The following is a 25,508-nucleotide window of genomic DNA, read 5'->3' on the forward strand; positions in this document are numbered from 1 at the left end:
TGCATAAATATTTATTATAGTTATGTCCTCCTGGTGTATTGACCCTTTAATCATTATATAGTGTCCTTCCTTATCCTTTGTGGTGGATTTTACTTGATATATTTTTTCCCATCCCTTGAGTTTTAGTTTGTTTATGTCTTTAAGTCTAAGGTGTGTCTCTTGTAGGCAGCATATAGACGGATTGTGTTTTTTTATCCTTTCTGCCGCTCTGTCTCTTCATTGGTGCATTTGGTCCATTTACAGTCAATGTAATTATTGATATGTATGAGTTTAGTGCTGTTATTTTGATGTCTTTTTTTGTATGTTGTTGACTCTTTCTTTGTTCCACTTAATTTTCTTTGCTGAGTCATTTTTCTTTATGTATTTTCTTTTCATCTTTTTCATTGTTGTTGATTTTGTATTTGCTGAGTCTTTATATTTTTCTTGTTTTTTATTTTGATGTGTAGGATTGTTAGTTTCCTTTCTGGTTACTTTAACATTTACCCCTATTTTTCTAAGTTTATACCAGTCTTTTATTTCTTTATATTGCCTTGACTTCCTCTCGATATGAAAAATCTATGTCTACATTTTTTAGTCCCTTTGTTTTGTTTTAATGTTGTCATCTTTTACATATTGACATCTCTGTTTCCCTATTTTCAGTGTTTTAGCTTTGATTTATTTTTGTGACTTCCTTACCTGGGTGATATGCGGTTGCTCTGTCCTGTGTGCTAGTCTTAGGTTGTTATCTGATGTTATTGATTTTCTAACTGGAGGACTCCCTTTAGAATTTCTTGTTATTTTGGTTTGGTTTTTACAAATTCCCTAAACTTCTGTTTACCTGGAAATGCCCTGATTTTGCCATCATATTGGAGAGACAGTTTTGCTGGATATATAATTCTTGGCTGGCAATTTTTTTCCTTCAAGGCTCTATATATGTCATCCCATTGCCTTCTTGCCTGCATGGTTTCTGCTGAGTAGTCCGAGCTTATTCTTATTGACTCTCCTTTGTAGATGACTTTTCATTTATCCCTAGCCACCTTGAGAATTCTCTCTTTATCTTTGGTTTTGGCAAATTTGATTATAATATGTCTCGGTGACTTTCTTTTGGGATCTACCTTATGTGGGGTTTGATGAGCATCTTGGATAGATATCTTCTCATCTTTCTCTGTATCAGGGAAGTTTTCTGCCAACAAATCTTCAACAATTCTCTCTGTATTTTCTGTAATCCCCCCCCCCCCACACACCGTTTTGGTATTCCAATCACTCGTAGGTTATTCCTCTTGATAGAATCTTACATAATTCTTACAGTTTCTTCATTTTTTTTAATCCTTTTATCTGATTTTTCCTCAAATAAGTTGGTATCAAGTGCTTTATCTTCAATCTCACTAATTCTGACTTCCATTGCCTCAATTCTGCTCCTATGACTTTCTATTGAGTTGTCTAATTCTGAAATTTTATTATTAATCTTCTGGATTTCTATGCTATCTCTCTATGGATTCTTGCAGCCTGTTGAATTTGTCATTATGCTCTTCTCTAATCTTTTTAAGTTCCTCTGTTGTGTGTTCTGCATTTTGCTTAATTTCCTTCCTGAAATCTTGAAGAGTTCTGTATATTAATCTTTTGTATTCTGTCTCTGGTAATTCCAAGAAATTTTCTTCCTTTGGAAAATTTCTAGATTATTTTGGGAGCTTGCTGAAGCCATCATGGTCTGCCTCTTTATGTAATTTTATATTGACTGTTGTCTCTGAGCCAACAACAAGTTATTATATTTATTTATTTTATGCCTGCTTACTGTGTCCTAGCTTCTTGTTTTGTTTTGTTTTGATATGCCCACATAGGATGCTCATGTGAGCTAGCCTGATCACCAGTGCCACTGAAGCACTGACATCCTGCCAACAGGTGGTCAGACCTGCCACTAATTATGTGAGCCCAGGAGTCTGCCCACTCTTCCTGTATGGATTCAGCTCAGGTGTCCAGATAGTCAGCCACCAAGTGTGTGGTGCAGGCTCTCACCTACAGTCCTAGACAGGCATGGGTGATTGGTGTAGGCACAGGAATCCAGCTGCAGCAGGGAGACACACTCTGAGCAAGGCAGGGGGCTGACAGCCACCCCCCAGTGTCCAGGAAGAAAATGTGTCCCAGTTCCCTAGAGAGGGTGGGTTTTGCAGCTGGACTATGAACACCCAGGGCTGTTGGTTGTAAGGACTGGGGGGCACCTCTTATTCTTGGGGCCCTATCACAGGCAGCAGAGTGGCATGAGTGCAGCCACCAGTCCTCAGGGCCCTGATGTGGGTAGGTGAAGACCCTGCTTAATGGGCAGAGCAGTGTCAAGTGTCACAACCCTGCTACTTCACAGCTGAAACAGTTGAAGTTAGACTTCAGGTATATACCCTGTTGTACTGTGGTAATGAGAGCCTACACTGTTGAAATGGGCCCAAACAAGTCTATACAGGGGTAAAGGCACTCGAAGTCCATGAATCCTTTATGTCTGTCCTTGGCAAAGGAGCTGTGCCTACCCTGAGTTCCTGGCTTAGGGGAGCTGGCAGATTATTTTTTCCTTCCTGTTTGCTAACTTGTTCCCTCTCGAAGGCTGGGAGAAGGGGTCAGGGCATGTGATGGGTCCTACTTCCAGCCCAGGGGACTTGATAATCACTGAAGGCGTCCTGGACCCAGTGCAGAGCAGGGAGCAGGGAGGTAAATGGGAGAGAGGTTTTTCTCCTAAGGGGGTGTTTTTGACCCAGGCAGGAGGCTGGACGCAAATAGGTATCTTTCACCAATCAAGGGCTTCTTCTCATTGGTTCTGGATGGCTAGTAGACTCTGTGCTGCTGCGTCTCTCCCGGTGTGGAAAACGTCTTCTGAGTGCTGCTGCTTGCCTGCCTCACCATTCACCCCCAAGCTGATCCGTGCTGAAGGTCTCTGGCTCCCACCAGGTCAGATCTGGCAACTCCTCTCTGCTTCTGAACCATCTCTCCCTCCCCCTGCCATGCAGTCCTATTCCTCAACTTTGCCTTTTATGTTCAGGGCTCCTAGATTGTCGTATGTAATCGATTCACTTGTTTTTTTTGGTCTTTGTTGTAAGAGGGACCACTGGAAGCATCTGACTACTCTGCTATCTTGCCCCCAGCCCCAGGAACTCCAATTTTTAAAGTAAATTTCTCAATTCAACACATACCTATTTATTCATTCATATATCAAGTTCTATATATTTCAAGTTCTGTAGAACTTCATATATCAAGTTCTATACATCTTTGGCTGATTTTATTTTATTCTATTTGTTATTGATTAACTGCACTGATTCTTTTCAGTAGGACTTACTGTGTGTGTGCATATGTGTATGTGTGTGTGTGTATTCCATTGTTTTACTGTCTTGAACTTGGATAACTACCTTCTTCTGCAGTGTTAAGGGGATTCGTGCATGGAAGATTTGAGGGCATAAAATTGTCAAACTACAGTGTCTCTTGATAAATGCTATATTTCTCTTAAACTGTTCTAACCCTAATGCTTCTAAAGAACTAAGTCTTTGGAGCCCTGGTAATGTAGTGGTTAAGAGCTAAGGCTGCTAACCAAGAGGTCGGCAGTTCAGATCCACCAGCTGTTCCTTGGTAAACCCTATGGGGCATTTCTACTATGTCCTACAGGGTCACTATGAGTCAGAATCGACTTGACGGCCGTTGGTTTTAAGTTACATTCTTAGTGAACTTCACTGAAGGTACTTTGCTGAACAAAGAACAATGGGACTTGTTTTAATCAATCTTTTGTAGATCTATGGATGCAGCCATCCTACCAAGTGAGTGAATTTTCAATCATTAATTGCCACTATCTCCATTAACCATAGTGGCTTTCTGTTCTAGCACTTAAAAACGTCTTACTTTGGCTTTTTCCTCTTAGAAAACTACCCAATGAAATGTTTTTTCTGTTGTATGTGGTGTTACCTGGTAATAAACTTATCTTAAAAAAAAAATTCTGTAAGGTATGTGTGCTCGCACGTGCATGCTTCACTCAGGGAGAAGTAGTAGACAGGATTAAGTAACAATTATTTCCAAAGGGCAGTAATGTTTAAGGAGTCCCTATCACTGTGCCAGGTTTTGTGCTATGGGCTTTATATTGGTTGCCTCACCCCATGTTTTCAACTACTCTATACGCTGGATATTATTTTACTAATTCCACTGATGAGAAAACTGAGGCTGAGGGGAAAGAGAATTTTGCCTATTGTCACACAAGAAGAGCTTTAAATGGCCATGATAGTTCCAAGTTTTTGTCTTCGCTGGGAAGATCCAAGGTCTAAAACAAGACACGTTTGACTCAGAAATTTCTACTTTTTCTTTTACTTCAGTGCTTTCCTACCTTCCTCTGACCTCAACAGAATTAAGGGGTATAAAGCTTCCATTAGGAATGATGACTCACAGCAGGGGTTATATTCAACTGAGAAATTCAAGTACCTCTTGGGCAGAACATGAAACTTTTAGTGCTGGAGGCAGCGAGGGGATCCTGGAGATTAAAACCAAAAACAGACGAACAAACAAACCAGGAAGAACCTCCTAAATGATTCTGACACTCTCCTTCTCCCATGTCGAGAATGACTGCTTTATGCTGTCCTGCTTTTATGAAAAACACTCTTATTATTTATATTTAACTTACTACACAATGTCTGCTTTCAAATGTGTGGCTAGACTTCTTTGCTTGTAGATATAAAAGATTAACACTTGCACTGTAATCTTCTTACAGACTAAATATTTGGCCCTTACTTAAACTTTCAGCAACATCAGTCCTAAAGGTAGGTGAGGTTACTGCATTCTTTGACAATAACTGATTATTCACCAAGAAGTTCCTAAGTCAACTTTACTTAGAAGTCAGGACTATTTATGATTTTGAACTTCTGGAGTGGTGACTTGCTTGCCCTCACAGGGGCAACATAGCTACTTAGATACTTAAGCAGATGAGCTCCAGATCAAGCGTGATGACGGGACTCAAACTTAGCCTGCATCAACCTCATAACCAAAATGTATTCTGATTGTGTCAACATCCCTGTGATGCTGCTGTTTGTATGGTGTTCTTTGTTCTGTGTCTTTTCTTAAAGATAAGTAAATTTGGTGCTGTGATTGTCCAGTCGTATTATGGGCGTGTGATTGAAGATCTGATCTCAAAACACATTGTGTTTGTCTGCAGCTTGATGTTTGCTTTTGGGTCATCACGACATGTGATCTGTTCACAAATCTTTAAGTAGATTTCACCCTGGAGGGGCCTTCTCTGAAGTTCAAACCCTGAGATATTGCATTAGCTCCAGTGACCTGCTGGCTACTGTCTCCTCTGCTGTCAGTTGTCCCAGGATATGTGTGAAGCCACAACAACCTATGCAAGTGCCTGGTTTTTTCATTTATAAAACAGGATGGAAATCGTGCCACTTCAAACAGAATTGACAGAAGTTATTTTCCTGAATTAACCACTAATCGGACTGATTATGTGAGTTGGTAGTGTATGTTCAAGATTTGCTTTGTAAACATCATCCACTAGGAAAGGTCTTTAGACTAATCCAACATTCATGAATGCATTGGCTTATGGATTTATTTACAAAACTCTGAAGTATGCTTTATAAGTATTCAATTTCAGAGAATCTCTGAGCTTGGAGAAAGGATGAGAGAATGGCTGCATAATATTCCACTGTATGTATACAGCACACTTTTCTTAATCCATTCATCTGTTGATGGGCTTTTGGTTGTTTCACCACTTGGCTTTTATGAAAAGTGCTGCAAGGAACACCGGTGCACTCCCTCTATGTTTGGAAAGTTAGAGTTGCATGTATGACTCATTTAATTATATTTCTTTCAACTGTCTGATAATGTGTCCTCTCTTATTGCTAATATTATATACTTTTTCTCTGTATTGTCAAAAAATAACTTGTTTTCAGTGTATATTTTCCCTCTACTATTTGTCTTATCCAGATCACCTGACATCACAACATACAGCTTTCTGAGGGGATATGTCAAGAACCTCGTTTTTATACAACTATGCCTTGAATCGTTGAGTAAATAGAGGAATGCAATGTGATCCCAATGCCACAAAGAATCCGGGACGATTTAGACTCTTGGGGTGAGGCTTTCTCTGTGATATGAAGGGCATATAGTAAGTTTTATAAATTTATAGATATAACTGAGATGGTTTCTTTACAAGTTGGGCTTTATTTTTTGAGATACGATATAAATATATTCAAACAAAAGAACAAGTACCTTTTGGGTTACATATTCAGACCTAGGTTTAGATTATAGTGAGACCCTAATTTATTTGCAGATGTGAACGATAAGATGATTGATAATCTAGAGATTCCAATTGCAATGATAAAGATACTGAGGGTGGTCTATTCTTAAATAATCTACTTAGTTTAATGAGCCATTTGTGTTGTGGAGAACACAAGAATGAATGCGAAGAGAGTTTTCAGGACATAGTCAAAGGAAGCTTGTAATCTCTCTAGTCTAAGGTTATTACTTATGTTCCCTTTCAACTTTTAAAAAATAATAATAATAATAATAAGCCTACAACTAAAAACTTTTGGCAAGCTGAGTAATTAAAACCTAGGTAGGAAAGAGCCCTTTCCTTGTCAACATGTCTTTATGGAAATCACCTCGAAAATCCCACAGATACAAACACCTCCACAAGAGTTGGTCATTTGACTATACATTCACATATAATACAGTTATGGAGTAATAAATTTTTAAAACTTTAATATTTTTGGATCATTCTGTAATATAAAGTTATATAACTACATCAGTATATCTGGGAAAAGACAAATATAAGCAGTGAATTAGACTATTGAAAATAGAATCTTAGTGTATACAATAAATTATTAAAAACATTGTGTAATTCCAAATAACCTTCTTTTTGGGAGAAACAAAAGTGGAAACCAATTTTACATTATCAACAAAAAATATTCTCTAACTACTAGTGGTATTGATAGTTAACCAAGAATAAATAAAAATATTGCAAGCAGTCTTAACAGTCGAACTTGCTGTATGGTGATAACCAGGTAGTGACTTCCATTGCTGTTCCTAAGGTTGCCCGTGCACGGGCAGTATAAAGACTCCTACCATTGACCTGGAGGAAACCCTGGTGGCATTGTGGTTAAGAGCTATGACTGCTAACCAAAAGGTCAGCAGTTCGAATCCACAAGGGGCTCCTTGGAAACTCTGTGGGGCAGTTCTACGCTGTCCTATAGGGTCGCTATGAATCAGAATCAGCTTGATGGCAACAGGATTGACCTGGAGCCCTGGTGACCCAGTGGTTAAGCGTTTGGCTGCTAACCAAAAGATAGGCAGTTCGAATCCACCAGCTGCTCTTGGAAACGCTATGTGGTAGTTCTGTGTCCTATACGGTCACTATAAGATGGACTCGACTTGATGGCAATGGGTTTTTTTAAATTTTTTTATGGGTTTACTATTGACCTCCCCATTGAAAAAGACCCTCATGGCAAGTCATGGTTTTCCAAACATTTCTGAAGGAGTTGGCCTATGACTAACTCACTGACAGCTTTTTTTGTGCATCAGGCAGCACCTTTCAGAGAGTTGTAATAGAGAAGGAAGACTTTAGTGAGTGTGTAGAGGTAAGGAAAGAGTCTCACCATCTCAGCATAGTGGATCCAGCACAGTGGGCATTGGTACGAGAGGAACGTCAGTGGCTTAAGACAACACGGTTGTTGTTGTTGTTAGGTGCCGTTGAGTCAGTTCCAACTCATAGCGGCCCCATGTACAACAGAACTAAACACTGCCTGGTCCTCACAATCGTTGTTGTGCTTGAGCCCATTGTTGCAGCCACTGTATCAATCCATCTCATTGAGGGTCTTCCTGTTTTTCATTGACCCTCTACTTTACCAAGCATGATGTCCCTCTACAGGGATTGATTCCTCCTGATAACATGTCCAAAGTATGTGAGACATAGTCTCGCCATCCTTGATTCTAATGAGCATTCTGACTGTACTTCTTCCAAGACAGATTTATTTGTTCTTTTGGCAGTCTGCCATACTGTAATTACTGTGGTAGGCTAAAAAATGGCCCCCATCAGCCTGTCCCTACCCAGCTTACAGGGCCCAGAGGACCGCGCCTGAGCCCAGAGGCAATGGCCAAGGCCACTGTGAGTAGCACACACGCTGCTGCCCAGGGGACTGCACGGCCACCTCCAGGCCATCTGGAGGAGCACCAGCCACTGCCACCCATGCAAAACTTAGGTTATGAACAGGATTTTTTATGAAACTGGGTTGGAATAATTTTCATAATGTGTATGTATGTGTGTGTGTATTTGCATTTAGCTTAAAGTGCCATGAAAAATTTCGCAAATTGCAAGGTGCCCCTAGCCACCTCCTAAATTTGGGTACTCTTGGATATGTTCCTTTTGCTTTACTGCAGTGAATGTAACAAGTGTAATTCTAAAAAAGGGGCACGAACAAAGGTGTATCCAGATAATCTTTCTACAACAGGTGTGGTGATTGTTTTCCACAGTGAGGTTTGGAGCATACTTCTATGGATTGTCCACAGTGTCATTAATCACTCACCAAGATAAAATCTAGAAGAAATTATTCTGGTTGATGATGCCAGTGAAAGGGACTTTTGGAAAGGACATGTAGAGTTGTGTGAAAAAAATGAAAGGTACTAGTGCTTCGAACTGAATGACACTCATATAGGTGAAAAGGATCATATTGTTAGATGCTCATTGTGAGTACACACTGGGATGTCTGGAGCCTCTCTTAATCAAAATCAAACCCTCTGCTGTGGAGTCATTCTAACGCATAGCGACCTGATAGGACAAAGTAGAACTGCCCATAGGATTTCCCAGGAGCAGCTGGCAGGTTCAAACTGCTGACCTTTTGGTTAGCAGCCCAGCACAGTGCCAGAATTAAACATGACAGAACAGCCTTAGGCTCTATCATGATGTGATCAGCTATCATACTGTCGAGTACAGGGCAGGCTTTGACACATCCTATGGCAGTGGTTAAGAACTCTATTGCTAACCAAAAGGTCAGCCATTCGAATCCACCAGCTGCTCCTTGGAAACCCTATGGGGCAGTTCTACTCTGTCCTATAGGGTTGCTATGAGTCGGAATCCACTCGATGGCAATTTTTTTAATGGTGGATTCAACCAGAAGCTCAATTTTCACTGGTATCCTGTTCACGAAAGACAAATGGACAGAAAGAAAGGTCAGAACATCAATAATGGCAGGAGACCTTCTTTTCAATAGATAAAGATTACGTTCAGGAACTTGGAACATATGCTAATACTGGCATGGATATTTGGGGAGGAGAAAACCTAGAAATTTCATTTAGGATTTGGCAGTGTGGGGGCACTTTAGAAATTGTTACATGCTCACATGTGTTTCAGAAAGCTGCATCTTATAATTTTCCAGGAGGCACAGGGCAGATTATCAATTAAAAAAAAAAAAAAAAAGCCGATGGCTTCCAGAAGTTTGGATGGATGGATTCAAGAATTTCTTCTATATAATTCCCCCAGGTGTTACAATGGTAGATTACAGAGATATATCATGAAGACTTGATATATGACACAAACTTCAATGCAAACCTAGAGAATATTTGTTCTGATTTTCAAATTTCACATGACTATTTCTCTTTCAGTTGCCTCACATGCACTCAAAAGCTGGACAATGAATAAGGAAGACTGAAGAAGAATTGATGCCTTTGAATTATAGTGTTGATGAAGAATACTGAATATACCATGGACCACTAGAAGAAAGAACAAAGCTGTCTTGGAAAAAGTACAGCCAGAATGCTCCTTAGAAGCGAGAATGGTGAGACTTCGTTTCACATACTTTGGACATGTTATTAGTTCCCGGAGAAGGACATCATACTTGGTAAAGTAGAGGGTACACGAAAGAGAGGAAGACCCTCACTGAGATGGATTGACACAGATGCTGCAACTATGGGCTCAAGTATAGCAATGATTGTGAGGATGGTGCAGAACCGGGCAGTGTTTTGTTCTGCTGTACATAGGGTCACTATGGATCAAAACCGACTCGACGGCACCGAAAAACAATGGCAACATTTCTCTTTGGAAGAGATACAAAACATGGAGCGAAATCAGCATCTGGGTAACAAAGCAAGAAAAGAGAATTGAAAAAAATTGGAATTTTACCTGTCATGGTCCGAGAGGTAATCAGGTTTGCCCTTATGCTGCCAACAAAGAGATTAGAACAGATGGCCTTTGCTCGGATGTCTCCGAACTTAATGTACCAGTCAAAATGCTCAAATGTCACCCCCTAAAATGCTACCAACTGTGGAGTATGATCCAGTGAAATGAAACCTCCATCATGCGAACAATAATCACTGTCTGGATAGGAGAAAAGCAAGGATGGGGACAGCCAGGTGCCCAGCATTGGGGTCAGCAAGGACTGCCTTTCCCAGCATTGTCTGCTTTGAAACAACGCCCTTCGAGAAATGTTCTGAGACCAAACTTACAAAAAAAAAAAAAAAAAAAAGACTAGCTGAATAATTGACTGGGCTACCTCAGCATACACTTCTGCCACATTCTTAAATGGCAAAAAAAAGAAAAGTGCTTTCTTGCTCAGTGGGATGGAAGGTTTATCAGCCATTCAAACTTAGACACTAGCTTCTCCCTAGCCGTGAGCCAGCCTTCCTGCCTAAGGGCGCGACACCACAAGCTAGTGAGACTGTGCACCCTGACGTTTACAAGACTTGAAAACATTTTTCCTCCAGAATCACTGCTGAGGATATTCAGACCATGAAACCGTCAACAAAACACGCTTTCTGGAGAGCTGCACCTTGTCTGGTTTGCTCGCACATCAAGAATTTCTGCTGAAGCTGTTGTCATACTGAAGAGATTTCCAGGATATTTTTTCTAATTTGAACTGGTAGCCAGTATATTAAAGACTGATACAAAAATAAATGCAAAAGAACTGGTACCAGATTCAGTATCATGAAAACAACATTTTTACAACAATTAAAAATATATATACACGAGAGAGGGCTTAAAACCATTGCCAAAGAGTCGATTCTGATGCAGAGCCACCCTATAGGACTGAGTAGAACTGCTCCAAAGGGTTTCCAAGGAGCAGCTGGTGGATTCGAACTGCTGACCTTTTGGTTAGTAGCCATAGCTCTCTGTAGTTCTCAACCACTGCGCTGTCTTAAAGGAAATTAACCAGAACTATGAGTAGTACAATTTGTTATAGTATAGTATCAAATTCCTGCATTGTTGTTGTTGTTAGGTGCCGTCCAGTCGGTTCCGACTCATAGATGCATAGACGTCATAACTCAATGGGGAGAAAAATAACTGATTCCACGAACATTCACTTTGTTTTGTCTGTGATTACCATGGATGCTTCCCCCTCCTTGATGAGCTGAACTTGAACTTAAAAAATGACTCTTTAAACAGAGTTAACCTCTCTCTATAAATTTTATTTTATTTGCTTTGTGGGCTGTTGGAATTTTAATTTTTACTTGCCTTCTAAAAAATGGAGGTTTGACGTAATGTCTGGTCTTAGCTGAACAAGTTAGATATCTCAGCTGTTCTTGGATCAACTAGCTGGGTAGAACTTCACACACAAAGTAAAATTCCCTACTGCATTTTCAGCTTCTGATCTTGATTCAACTCATTATGCCTAATCCCCAAGGTTCATGCTCTCTACTACAGATGTTTTACAGCAATAAATCCTCAGTTATCTGTTTATGATTCCAATCAACTGAAGGACTGCAGAAATTACTTATCATTTGGGGATCTGGAGATGATATATTTGAGGGTTTTTTGGAAAACTTTTTTCTTATTCTATACTCAGATGTGCTTCATGTTGAGTGTGTATTTAGATTGTATCCTTGAATTGTAATGTTGATCTGCTGGTTTTTCCCTTAAGAAAATTTGACTGAAAAATGTTAGATTTAAAAAAAAAAAAAAGAGCTTTTTCGCAAAAGATATCCAGTCTTAATCCCTGAAACCTGTGAATGTTACGTTGTGTGGGAAAAGAAAAGTCTTTGCAAAAGTAATTAAGTTAAAGATGTTAAGATGGGGAGGTTATCTTTGATTATCTGGGTGAGCCAGATGTAATCACATGTATCCTTATAAAAGTGAGGGAAGAGGGAGATTTGACGAGTGTAGAGGAGAAGGCCATGTAAAGTGGGAGCAGAGAGAGATTTGAATATATTGGCTTTGAAGACTAGAGCGATGTAGCCACAAGCCAAGGAATGCTGGCAGCCACCAGAAGCTGGGGGAGGCAAGAAATGGATTCTCCCCCAAAGCCTCTGGAGGGAGCGCATCTCTGCCAATACCTTGACTTCAGCCCAGTGACACTGACTTAAGAGTCTAACCTCCGGAACTGTGAGAAAGTTAATTTACCTTGTTTTAAGCCACCAAGTTTTGGTGATTTGTTACAGAAGCCACAGAAAACTAATATAATTATCACGCAATAATTTTTCTTATTTTTTTTCCCTCTTCACACTCACTACTACAATTTCTGTGCCTGCCTGTAATCTTCCGAACTTGCCAATAACCATTCTTATTTCTCAACTTTAATAAACGCTGGTCCCTGTTAGGACTAATACATTTATAATCAATTATAAGAAAGGGAGAACATAGACAAGATTACATATACTTTATATATGCAGTGCCAGTAAGTTAGAAAACTTAAGAACTAGTTCAAGGGCACACAGTATACAAAGTATCACAAATTACAACCCACAAAGTGATGGCCATATGTATATATTCCATGTTTATAAATTCTCATCCAGCCAACTAATATACATATCTCTTATCCTAAGACCTAGACGTAAATGAAATGGTGAGGACATGTATGATAAAGCTCCATGGATTCCATCCTCTACGTGGTCATGAGCAACTTGAACGCCAACATTTCGAAGTCGTGTGACATACATAAGTCCATCATCCCTTAAGACGTCATATTGACAGGTAAGAATATAAGTTAATGGCAAATTCTGTAACTGCGAGTCATTAGCCAACAAGGGTAATGCTCTCTTATCCAGAAGCCCTGGTAGCAAATAATTAGGTCTGCCAAGAATTGGTTCGGTATAAATGTGGCCCTTTCTGTACTTCTCGGGAAGTAACGTGCTCCAGTTAACAAGCTTGAACAGATGCCTGGACTCCAGAGGCATATGTTGGTTTTGTCTCATTGCCTGGGGAAGTGCTTCATCCTTGGTGAAATATAGACTCACGAGTTTTATGGCTATGTCCCGTGTCAGAAGTATGCCATGCTCATTGTCTAGGTGAGATGGCAAATTAGAATCAGCTACTTGTAAGGCGGGGTAAAGTAAAGCTTGTATCTTGATTTTATGTTTTATTTCAGGATCATTCTGCATCTGAAAAATATCATGATATCCTGTAAGGCAAAGACCACCAAAAGACAGGAGGAGGAAATTACATTTGAATCATGTAAGTAATCATCCCTGTTAAAACTCATTGCTGTTGAGTCTATTCTGACTCATAGCAAGCGTATGTAGCTCAAGTAAGCATTTCATTTAGCTCTACTTAAGCCCTCAGTATCTGGATCTCACGTTCCTTCTGGGATGCCGTATGAAATAACTCACTTTTTCCACATATGTGTCACTATTTTCCACTTCTCTGCCGGCATTGTTGCTTGTTGCCTCACCATTCAATGCTTTTACCTATCTCTCTGCCATCTTTAAGGATCAAGACGTCAACTTCTTTCAAGATAATGGAAGACAACGTGCTGGCCAGATCCTCCAAGGCTGGCAGTTTCGCCCTAGTCTTAACCATTGTGATATCAGTCTGATGTGAATCTTTTGCTACACATTTAACATATACTTATAAAATATATGTGTGATTATGCATTTAAATATTGATCAAAGCAAACTCCTCTTTCTCTAAACAACTCTAAACTACCAAGGTTCTTTACCTTTCTCAGGCCAATTATTTCCTTTCTTTCATCTCATAAAAATGTCTATGATGAGTCTTTCTACTTGATTTTGAATTCCATAAACACTGACATTATATCTAAATTATCATTATATCTCTCACTAGGCCTAACATAGTGAAATGCTCAATAAGTAGTATGAAAAAATAATAGAAGGATAAATGAGTGAATGAATGAATGAATATTACTGTTCAGTTTATGATACTTTTAATAGGACATCATCCTTGGAATCAGAAATCATGGATGCAAGAAGCAGTAAAATGTATATAACAAGCAGGCCCCAACCATATAACTGGATTATTGAACTATACATAGCTTAGTTTTCTCTCCTAAACCTACATGAATTCAAAGACAAGCTCCCCAGAGTGCAGAAGTGCAAATAAGCATTAATGCTGAATCACAACAAGCCCTGAATGCATGGATCATATAAACAGATGTTCAGCTCTCATTTTGTGGGTAACTAATATGTACCTGAATGCAAAAACAGAAGTATAAGATATTCATCTTAAGATGCTATTACTTTAGAAAGAAAAATAATTAAAGTACAAAGTCAAAAAAGTGAGGAGAACTTACTGAGTTCATGGTAATGAGGTTTAGACACTTCAATAACTGAAGTTAAGAGTGTCCGTTTTCATTATTTTTTTCAAAATGACAAGGTCATTGGGGGTAAATCAGTAACTAAAAAATCATGGAAGAGATTCAGCACATCCTATACTAATTCTTAATCTTTTTCAATAAATAACATTACTTCAATGAGAAAACAATGAATATTAAGCATTCAAACTTTACCTTTGTACTTAAACACCATTAATCCTAAACTTATAATATGTACAGTATAATTCTCCCATACAAAGTATTCATTCTGTTCCTCCTTATTAAACCAACCCAGTTTGAATCTCTAATTTTTCAAGTTGTAGGTCATACTATTTATATTATAGTTATAAAAAAAGTAGTTTATGAACACTGTAAATCAAAACCAAACCTGTTGCTGTCGAGTCAATTCCAACTCGTAGCGACTCCATAGGACAGAGTAGAACTGCCCCATAGGGCTTCCAAGGAGTGGTTGGTGGACTAGAACTGCCAACCTTTTAGTCAGAAGCACACTCTTAACCACTGCACCATTTAATTCTCCTAAGTCTATATATTTGAGAGCAAAATTTAAGATCGTTTCTCAAAATGCCTTTAATGCCATTCTAAAAAGTTTCCAGGGATACTGTCACATAAGCATTTTAAAAGGATATATTTGACACTAGTATGCTTAAAGTTGAAGGAGCCCTGGTAGCGCAGTGGTTAAAGTGCTGGACTGCTAATTGACAGTTTGGCAGTTCAAACCCACCAGCAGCTCCCCAGGAGAAAGATGTCACAGTCTGCTTCCATAAAGATTTACAGGAAACCCTATGGGGCAGTTCTACTTTGTCTTATAGGGTCAGTATCAGTTGGAATCGACTCAGTGGCAGTGGGTTTAAAGATTGAGGCTGGGGGAATCAGTTGAGAGCTTATTGCCAAGGTCTAGGCAAGGGCTCATCTGAGGCAATAGCGACAGATAGGAAAGAAGAGATGTGTGAGATGTTTAGAAATAAAAATATTCAGTAATTTTTAACTGACTAGATGAGTAAGAGGGAGCGATAGAGATGGAGAGAGATCAAAGATGGCTATCTAAAATACAGTTTAAAACTTTGAAGACAGAAACTGTATTTTATTATTAGGAGAGTCCAAAATAGTCTAATACCCTTAACAACAACAAAAATACCCATTGCCATCAAGTTGATTCCGACTTCTAGCAACCCTGTAGGACACAGTAGAACTACCCCACAGGGTTTCTAAGGGACAGCTGGTGGATTTAAACCGCCAACCTTTTGGTTAGCATCCGAGCTCTTAAACACTGCGCCACCAGGGCTCCTTTAAGTACATGGCCAGGTTTTCTTTACCAAGCCCTCACACACTCTAGCATCTCAGAAACACACTAGCCTCTCCCTGAATGCCTTTATGAGCAGTATAGATGTCCTGATGATGGTGTGAGTGTCTGCAGTTACTGTCCCATTACCACGTAGCACTTGATGGTCACCTCATCAGGACCCATTCGGAATTATGGTTGGTTTTCTTCCAACTGTGTGGCTCTTGATTCTAGTTTGCCTTCATATATTGTCTTTCACCTTTGTTTTAGCTCCCTGTCCAGCAACCTGTGGACCAGCCCCATTCTTACTCCAACATCTATTTCTATGTTCACAGCCAACCCCTGGGACATGAATTGAAAGTGGTGGTGAAGGCAGGTTAGTAGCAAAATCAGATAAGGGATACTCTGTGACTTTACACAATGCCCAGAAAGAGCTGTATCACTCCACCGACCCAACTGCTTTGAAACCCATTCAAAGCAGTAGTCTGCCATGGACAACTGTGCCTGACATAAAGGCTGCTTCAGACAGCCTGAGGCATTACTGAATCCTCTCCCACTCCCCAAATACCCTGAGACATCCACAGGGCATGATATTTTCTTGGAGAACGATAGGTCACCCTGCTCAAGGGGCTATCGTTCAGTCCCTCCATGGAGCCTGTCATCATCCACTGTTTCTCTTAACCCAGCTACTGGTTCACAAGGGCTCCTACCATCTAGCCCCTGCTTTGGATGTATGTTACTCAAAGCCCTGCAAGTCCCCACCAACTTATCCACTGCCTGGCATCCATATTAACTTGCTATTTGAGGAGTTTCTACATTGCTTGTGATAAGTTTTGGTTACCAAACTTAGCAGATCTGCTATTTTCATCCCAGAATACCCAGCTTCATAGCAACTGTGGTTGCTATCCCCACTAATTCCCCTTTGTCACTGATTGTTCCACACCCAATACCCCGAATTCACAGACAAGCAGTGAGTGTCTGAATAAATTATGAACAACCCAAAAAGAATTCCATGTGTTAGGTCTATTGGCCTCATTCTGGGATGCATGCTCCAACTGTGCTGGCAGCTGGAGGGAGATCTCCCACAAGAGGCCTTTCAAGAGCCGAAGATGATCAACCTATTCTCCGCCTGGTAGATTCATTCTGTTCTTTCCTGCTCCTTATTCTTCCCCCCAAAATTCCACTTCCTACTTTCTGTCCTAAAACTAGAATAATAAAACAGATTGCATCACTCAAAAGTGTTAGACTCATGGAGACACCAGGTCCAGGTGCAATAACCTGTTTACTGGGAAGGAAGACCTGAAGTCAGTGTTGCCTAATGCTTAAGATTCAGTAACTTGGCATGAGTCCTGAATTTATAACATATTAATTCTACAACCTTGGACAAGTTACCTAACTTAAGTTATTTAAACTTAAATATCTGTTGATCTTCAAGCAAGCAAATCATAGGGGATATTGGCTCAGTTCCATTTTTGTTTAAGAATGCAGAGTGGTGTCTGAACTGGATTAGCATGTTTATAACTCCTGTATACCATGACTCAGACCTCAGAAGCCTTCTGAAAAACATGTCCCCACCACCTCCACAATGTATTACTCTACAGTAAAGGACAGTTGTCATACACTGCCCCTTTTTGTCATTTCAGTGTCTTCCTCAATCTAGCGTGCTAACTTTCTGCCCTGTTCAATGAATGTATTTCCCTTGAATAGACATTTTTATATCATCCCCAACTCCACTTTCAAACACAGTCCTAGCTTCCAGAAGCTAGCTCCCAGAAGCTGTTTGAATCAGAACCCATTCCACTTTTCCAGAGAGCTGCAAACAATGATATCAGACACGATTTCTACTATTCCATGAGCATTAGCTATAAACCAGATATTCTGATTAGTGGGTTATATTTAACTTTCTCTTGTATTTATCACAGATGCCTAAAACCCATTTTCCCATCAACCCTACTAGACTCCTCTTTATTAATTACCCCCTATATTCAATTTTTCCCAAGCCCTGTCAATGTCATATTTTCTTTTTAAATATTTTATTGTACTTCAGGTGAAGGCTTACAGAACAAACAGTTTCTCATGTAACAGTAGTACACATGCTGTTTTATGACTTTGGTTAACAACCCCACAACATTTTAACCCTCTAAATTCTCAACCTTTTTTTTTTTTTTTTTTGGTGGAAATACACATAACCAAAAATACACCATTTCAAAGCTTTTTGCGTACACATTTAAGTGGCATTGACTCCGCTCTTCTAATTGTGCTGTTATTCTCACTTAAGATGAAGGCTTACAGGACAAAATAGCCTCCCATTTAACAATTACTACAAATGTTGCCCTATAACAATGATTAACAATCTCACAACACATCAACAATATCCTTACTCAACCTTGTGTTCCCTATCATCAGCTTCCTACTCCCCTTCTGCCTTCTGGCCCTTGTCACTGGACTCCTGTACCTCGTTAGTCTCATTTGGTTTTACTGGGCTGTCCACTCCCAGGCTGAACAGTTAACCTCGAAGGTAACTTCACCACTGAGCTAAAAGGGTGTCTGGGGGCCATACTCTTGAGGTTTCTCCAGTCTCCTTTAGGCCAGTAAATCTGGTCTTTTTTTTTTTTTTTGTGAGTTAGAATTATGCTCTACATCCTTCTCCAGCTCTGTCCAGAACCCTCTGTTGTGATCCTGGTCAGAGCAGTCCGCGGTGGTAGCTGGGCACCATCTAGCTGTACTGGACTCAGTCCGGTGCAATGCCATATTTTTAAAAATTCAATCTATCCACTTTTCTCTATTCCTGCTAACATCACCCTAAACCACAACACTATTTGCTGTCCAGAGAAATGCAGTTCTTTTCCTAATGCTCTTCTTTCTACTCTTTCCCACCTTCCAATCTACTCTCCATTTTGCAGCAAGAGTATTATTATTTTTTTAATTAATACAAACCTGATTAAAAGTCTTCCATTCTCAGTGCTCTTGGGGTCAAGTAAAAAAATCTCACAAAGCCCCTGACAGCCTCTCTAACCTCATCACTCACTATACTTATTTCCTTTTCTCCTGTTTAACATTTACGAACTTCATGCGTATCTTTGGACCAATAGACTAGGAAATAAACCAACTGTGACTACATAAACAGGGAGGGGGCAAAAAGAATCCACTCACATCTTTCTTAGGCAAATAGCAGAACCTGATTCCAAAGATGAATAGGGAGTTGCTGTTGGTTCCACAGGTGTGCAGTGTCAATCACTCTCATCTCTAAATTTGCCCCACAGAGAGACATTGAGGATAATCTGTGAGGTTGTGTTCTGTTACACAAGAACCAGGATAGAGGAAGTTACTGATCAGGTAAAACAAGTTAAAGAGAAACAGGGAGGTCAAACCTTGGGGTATTTTGAAGGGTGGAGAACAAAGACGGGAGGAGAATAATTATGGTGCTGGGATTTGGAAATACAAACATAAAATTAAAATTGTCCTGGATTCCAAAACACTTAGAGTCTAGTTGGGAATATGCACATGCAATAAAAAATAGGATAAGCGCTATACTGGAGTTCTGTGTAAGCTGCAAAGGTACTATAGAGTAGGTTTATGTGTTGGAATTTCCAGTGTCTAGGTTACATTCAGGTGGAGAAATCTATCTGGATATGTGGATTTTTAACTCAAGACAGTGATCTTGGGGGAAGACATAGCTTCAAGAGGCTTCAGCAGATAGAGAGAGCTGAAGGCATGAGACCAGGCGGAGAGTGGAGGCACAAACAGGATGACCAAAGACTGAGCCCTGGGAAATACCAGGTTTAAAGGAGCGTACAGGGAAGTAGTTCATCTCACACTGACCATAATGAACAAAGAGGTAAGATGAGGAACAAGAAATAGTGTTATTACAGGAGTCAGAGGAAGAAAGTGTTTTCTAAGAGAAAAGTTGGCAAGAGTTTTAAATGACGAAAAGAAGTTATGTAAAATGAGAACCACAACAACAAGGAAAGACTCCTTAGATTTCAAAGCTAAGAGGTAATGACTATTTAGCCCCAGCAAGTGAACACGATGCCTTGCGGCGAACACACAGGGAAGGACTCACTGTATGTAAAGAAAGGGAATACAACCTGCTCTTGACTGAAATTGTACAGGAAAAGAAAGACTAGTGAAAAGACAGAGGAGTTGATAGAGGATTAAAAAAGCCTCATGAGCTTTGTATCTCTTTCTTGCTCCTCTTTTAAAATGAGGAAGTATAGACATGATCATATGCTGAAGTGGCAATAAAGGCATAGAGTTTGAAGATACAGGGAAGAAAAGGAGTAAGTGTTAGAGAAAGACCCCTGAGGAGGCAGGGGATGGGAGGGGAGTCGTGCGGCAGAGGTAGAGGGATGCTCTTGGAAAATCGAAGAAACAGGGAGAGGGCAGTAAACACATAAACACCTGCAGAGGAATTTTGTTTGGTGGTTGGTTAGTTTGTCCGTCTGTTTTGGAGGTAATCTAGGACTTACAAAGTAATGCCTACCTGGTGGCCTTTTGGCCTTTGTCTTTCTAAGAAAATATATTTGAATTTATACGTAATAGACTTAAAAATAAACTTCTGAATCCATACTAATTTTAAATTGCAAGTCTTTTGTAGAAGAGTCTTGGAGACTGGGAGAAAAGAGGAAGTGAGAGGGAGACAAAGAGATAGAGATTCTTTATCTATTATTCTTTATTCAGCTAACATAAATATCTCTTACCTTGAAACTCCCATGTTAAAAAAACGGCTACTTGAGAAAAATAACACCTCATTAAAATAATCATCAATATGATCATGGACCACCTGGAACCCCAAGCTCTGTAACACTGGAGCAAATATAGTCTCTTCATCTTTATTAGTTCATGTTAAAAGGTAAGTCTGCGGCAAATTAATTGTATAACTATGTACTACCACACCCAATTATCCGAAACCAGGATAAACTAAATTATGATGGTTGGACTTCTGATGTCAGGCTGGAACATTTTCTAATTATCTACTTCCATGAAAACAACTTTCTTACCTGCCAAACTGACCTCTCCATTTGTCACTTCCCAGTAAGGTAACTTTTTGTCGCAGTCTATCTGGTTAACAGCCATCCAGTGTTAAAGGATAACAATTTTAAAGCCCTATAAATTCTGGTCTTAACTTGCTCTGTTGATGTTTTAATTTTCCAGACCTAAGGAAGTTAACTAGTCTTTTAATTAACATAGCAATCTTATGGAGATTTTTTTTTTTCCTGTTAGAAAAGGAAGGACACCCCGAGACTAATTGCTTCCTGTAGACATGTACTCGCTTGACAGGCACAGGAAGAGAAAGTTCTATCACTAAATGACCCATAATAGAACAGTTGAGGACTCTCTCTGCCTTAGGACAGGACTCCTCTATGATCTAACAAATAGATGACAGGGCCCATCTGACACCACGCAGGACAATGCCTCAGCATTAAGAGGCTTCCGATAGTCATTTTAAGTTCCCTGGAGCCCTGGCGGCACAGTGGCTAAGAAGTACGGCTGCTAACCAAAAGATCAGCATTTCGAATCCACCAGCAGCTCCTTGGAAACCCTATGAGGCAGTTCTACTCTGTCCTTTAGGGCTGCTATGAGTTGGAATCGACTTAACAGCAACAGGGTTTTTTTTAGGTGATGTAATGGGGTAAGGGCACAGCTACTAACCTAAAGGTTGGTGGTTCAAACCCACCCAGTGGTGCTGCAGAAGAAAAGCCTGGAAATCTCCTTCCATAAAGATTAAAAGAAAAAAAAAAAAAAACCCCAAACTCCTTACCCTCTAGTCAATTCCAACTCATAGCAACCCTTTAGGACAGAGTAGAACTACCCCATAGGGTTTCCAAGGAGCGGCTGGTGGATTTCGTTAGCAGCCTGGGCTCTTAACCACTGTACCACCTGGGCTCCCCATAAAGATTACAGCCAAAAAACCCTCTGGGGCACTTCTGTTCTTGTCACATTGCATCATCACAAGTCAGGATCTACTCAACAGCAATGAGTTTGGTTTTTGGTTTGCTGTTCATCTTGATTCAGTTGGCAAAGATAAATATACGTTTCCAGAAGTATGGCGGCACACAATTCAGAATCACAGAGGACAGATATTGCTGCTTTCGTTACATTTCAGGTGGTCTGAATAACAGTGAAATGCTGGAATTCCAGACAGAGGTAGCAAAACCAAAATGTCAAAGACTTGCATACATGCTAATGAGAATCATCCCATGTCCAAGGATGCATGTCAATCACATTTTTGTTTTTACTAAAACATCATCAGCAATTATAGTTTCTGATTAATACTTGTTATTGTTTTGTTAATAGAATGGTTTGTTTTTATATTTTTTAAGAAATGTCAAAACATGTAAGATCACGTGTGATCATAGAAATGTGGCATAAAGGTGCCATAGAAATATTATTATAAATCAGATCACAAGACCCTGCTACCACCTTATGACAAACTATCCAAGTTAGTAGCAGGAGTAGTATATTTTAAAAGGCCAAAACTGTAAACTGAAATAAGTGCGGTGATATATCGTACCTTCCTTCTTAAGTTACCTATATTGAAATGTCGTTGTTGTGTGCCTTTGAGCTAAATCTGTCTCAAAGAGACTCTGTATGACAGGGGAGAACTGCTCTGTGGGGTTTCCTAGGCTGTACTCTGTTTAGGAGCAGATCACCAGCTATTTTCACTTACGGAGCCCCTGGGTGGGTTTGAACGGCCAACTTTTGGGTTAGCAGATGAATGCTTAAACATTGTGCCACCAGGGCTCCTTATATTGAAAAAATTATAAATACATATATTTTTTAATCTAGAAGAGTAGGGCTTAATAATCACTTCAAAATATCAAATCAATTCACACTATCTTCTGAAATTCAGAAGGTATTTCTGACTCTGAATAAATAAAAGCAAAGCATGGACTACTTAAAAATAAAATATGGCCATGAAATTGGATTTAAATGCCACGATTAAATTTTAAAAATGTGTTCCTCTTAATTCAAGGTTAAAGGTTTACCTCCAGAATAGTTTCTTTGACTATAGTGACCATCCAGGTCATTATAACTGGCAGTACATCATGTGGATACATAATGTGATGTTACCAGAAAATCTGGGAATCGTATATGGAAGATACCCACTCCCTCACAATAATGGAAATATAATTGAAAAAGAACATTACAGAAGAACCTATTTGTTCTCTCAATCTATGAGAACATTTTTTATATGGGAATTATATATGAAATAATCTGTCATTTTTTTAATCTATACAAGAAAAATCTAAAATTTCCTCTTGATCTTCTCAGAGTACAAAACAGTATACTCTCAGTGTTGTATTCTTATTGATACTGAGTTTTTTAAACTATAAATCTATAAGCTATTACCAATCCCAAGTCATGGGGGAAAACCTTTTATAAGAATTAGAAAGTAAAAGTTGATTCTGATGACCCAGATCAAAAAATAAACCCGGTACAAGGAACAATGCCTTTTGATGAAAATATAACTCACATAGAAAGCTTTAGGGGTCAAGAAATGATAAAAACAATCAACTTTTTAAATGTTATTTAAGCATACTGAGTTTCAAAGCATGTGGTATTTTCAGCTGTAACAATCTCTTTGAGCAGACATATCAGAAAGTCAAAATAGCTTCTATGGGCTCATGTAATTAACAAGCTCAAGAAGTACAATAATGTCAGATTTTAATTCAGTTCAAGAGAATAATTTGTACTGTCCTATAGCTTTTACTGAGACTTGCATCTTTTTGGAGTGCTTGTGTTAATATTTACTTTCTACTTGAAAGCTATGCATCAGCCCTACACACCTTCATAAATTTCTATAGCTAATCCAATTATCATTTCAATTAAGCCTTCTTCACTTGCAAAAGCAAGCAAATATTTTAATGTGCCAGCAGAAATTACAGGTGTGGCAAGGTGTTGCTTGACGATTGGGTAATTGTTGGAGAGTTTCCAGAATCTTTACAACCACAAAACCAGTTTTAGATAAAATTCATGATCAGACTGCTGTAAAGCTTGGCAATTAGTAAAATAATCTCAAAGTGGGGATATTCTCTAATTTTTACTCCCCATCTTATGCCAGTAAGATCTTTCAAATAAGTAATGTATCATTTCTGGTACACAGCAAATTAGTTCAGGATGCAAGAGACCTCAGAAGTCAGCAATTTTAATGATTTTCAAACTTTTTTTTGGCAAAGAAACCCTCTTTTATTTTTCTCCCCTAATGAAAGTTTACATGGAATGCCAAACATGATGGAGACTGAAGAGGAGCATCTTAGGTTGAAGGAAGAGGCCAAGTACAAAGCCAAAGATGAGTCTTTGCTTTCACTGCCATTTTGGTTCCACAATAGAACTTTGTATGTGTGGTATTACACTAAGAAGAAGGAAGGAAAGAAGGAAGATAGATGACAGATAGACAGATAGACAGATAGATAGGTACAACTGAGGAATATAGCACATTCGGGCTGGAGTGGAGTGGGCAGAGGGTGGGTACTGAAGAAGAATACCTGTCAAATTGACACCATTGCTGGAGTTTTTAACTCGTAATGGTTAGTGATTGATAGAACAACTAGACAAAAATCAGTAAGGACATAGAAAATCTGAACAGCAATATTATCCTAATTGTCCTAATTGACAGTTACAGACTATTCTAAGCAAATAAAAGTACCTTCCTAGACCTTTTTTTCCCTCATTCGTCCCTGAAATGTTAATATCACCCTTAGGGGTGATGTCATCTCATTGAGAATGCATACCCTAGGCTAATGAATATGTTAGGTGAAATGGATGCATTAAAAAAAAAAATTTTAAGACTACTGATTCAAGAAGAAACAGAAAATCTGTATAGTTTTATATCTAGTTTTTAATTGGATTTGTATTTTTAAAAGCTTTGCTACAAAATGAAAGGCCGGTCCTAGATTTTTTCACTGGTGAATTCTTTCAGACATTTAAGGAAGAGTAAGAACCACTCTTGGAGCCCTGGTGGCACAGTGATTAAGAGCTACAGTGAGCTACAGCTGCTAACCAAAAAGTTGGCAGTTCAAATCCACCAGCCGCTCTTCGGAAACCCTATGGGGCAGTTCTACTCTGTCCTATAGGGTAGCTATGATTTGGAATTGACTCAATAGCAACGGGTGGAAGAACCAATCTTACAGGAATTCTTTCAGAACATAGAGGAGGAAATAGTGTTTCCCAAATGATTTTATGAAGTCAGTATACTTTTATATCAAAACCTGAAGAGTATTTTAAATAATAGAAGTCAATCCCTAAAAACACAAAATCTCCAATAAAATGTATTAAATGAAACCCAACAATATAGACAAATTTTAATTAATCATGACCAAGTGAGGCTCATCCTGGAAACGCAATGATAATATAGCATTTGAAAACAATCAATATAATTTACCACATTAAAATAATAAGGGAAAAAAGTTACATGCTCTTCCCAATAGATGCATTAAAAGCGTTTGGCAAAATTCAATACCCGTTTATGCATAAACTGTCAGCAAACTAGGAATAGAAAGGACTTCCTCAATATGATATAAGCTTTCTATGAAAAATCTTCAGTTCACATCATATTTGTTGGTGAAATATTAAATACTTTCCTCCTAAGATCCAGAACAAGGCAATTATATTCAATATTGTACTGGAGGTGCTACAGTGTACTAACTAAGAAATGGGGGACAAGTAGGATTCATACCAGGTATGCAAGGATGGTTTAACATTAGAAAATCCATCAACGTAATACACCACATAAATAA

At 39.1% G+C, this 25,508-nt stretch overlaps 1 protein-coding gene and 1 pseudogene across 1 annotated transcript in view; one reads left to right on the forward strand and one right to left on the reverse strand.

Annotated features, from left to right (window-relative positions):
* The first annotated feature begins 9,095 nt into the window (after positions 1 to 9,095).
* On the forward strand, positions 9,096 to 10,392 carry LOC101351420 (polypeptide N-acetylgalactosaminyltransferase 1 pseudogene; annotated as a pseudogene).
* Positions 10,393 to 12,696: 2,304 nt separating this feature from the next.
* Positions 12,697 to 25,508, reverse strand: part of AADACL2 (arylacetamide deacetylase like 2) — a 40,422-nt gene continuing 27,610 nt past the window's right edge. Inside the window, exon 5 of the mRNA XM_004379219.3 lies at positions 12,697 to 13,299. Within this exon, the coding sequence (XP_004379276.3) occupies positions 12,697 to 13,299 (603 nt within the window). The remainder of the gene's footprint in view (positions 13,300 to 25,508) is intronic.

This window comes from Trichechus manatus, unplaced genomic scaffold (assembly GCF_000243295.1).
Source record: "Trichechus manatus latirostris isolate Lorelei unplaced genomic scaffold, TriManLat1.0 scaffold00062, whole genome shotgun sequence".
Lineage (NCBI taxonomy): Eukaryota > Metazoa > Chordata > Mammalia > Sirenia > Trichechidae > Trichechus > Trichechus manatus.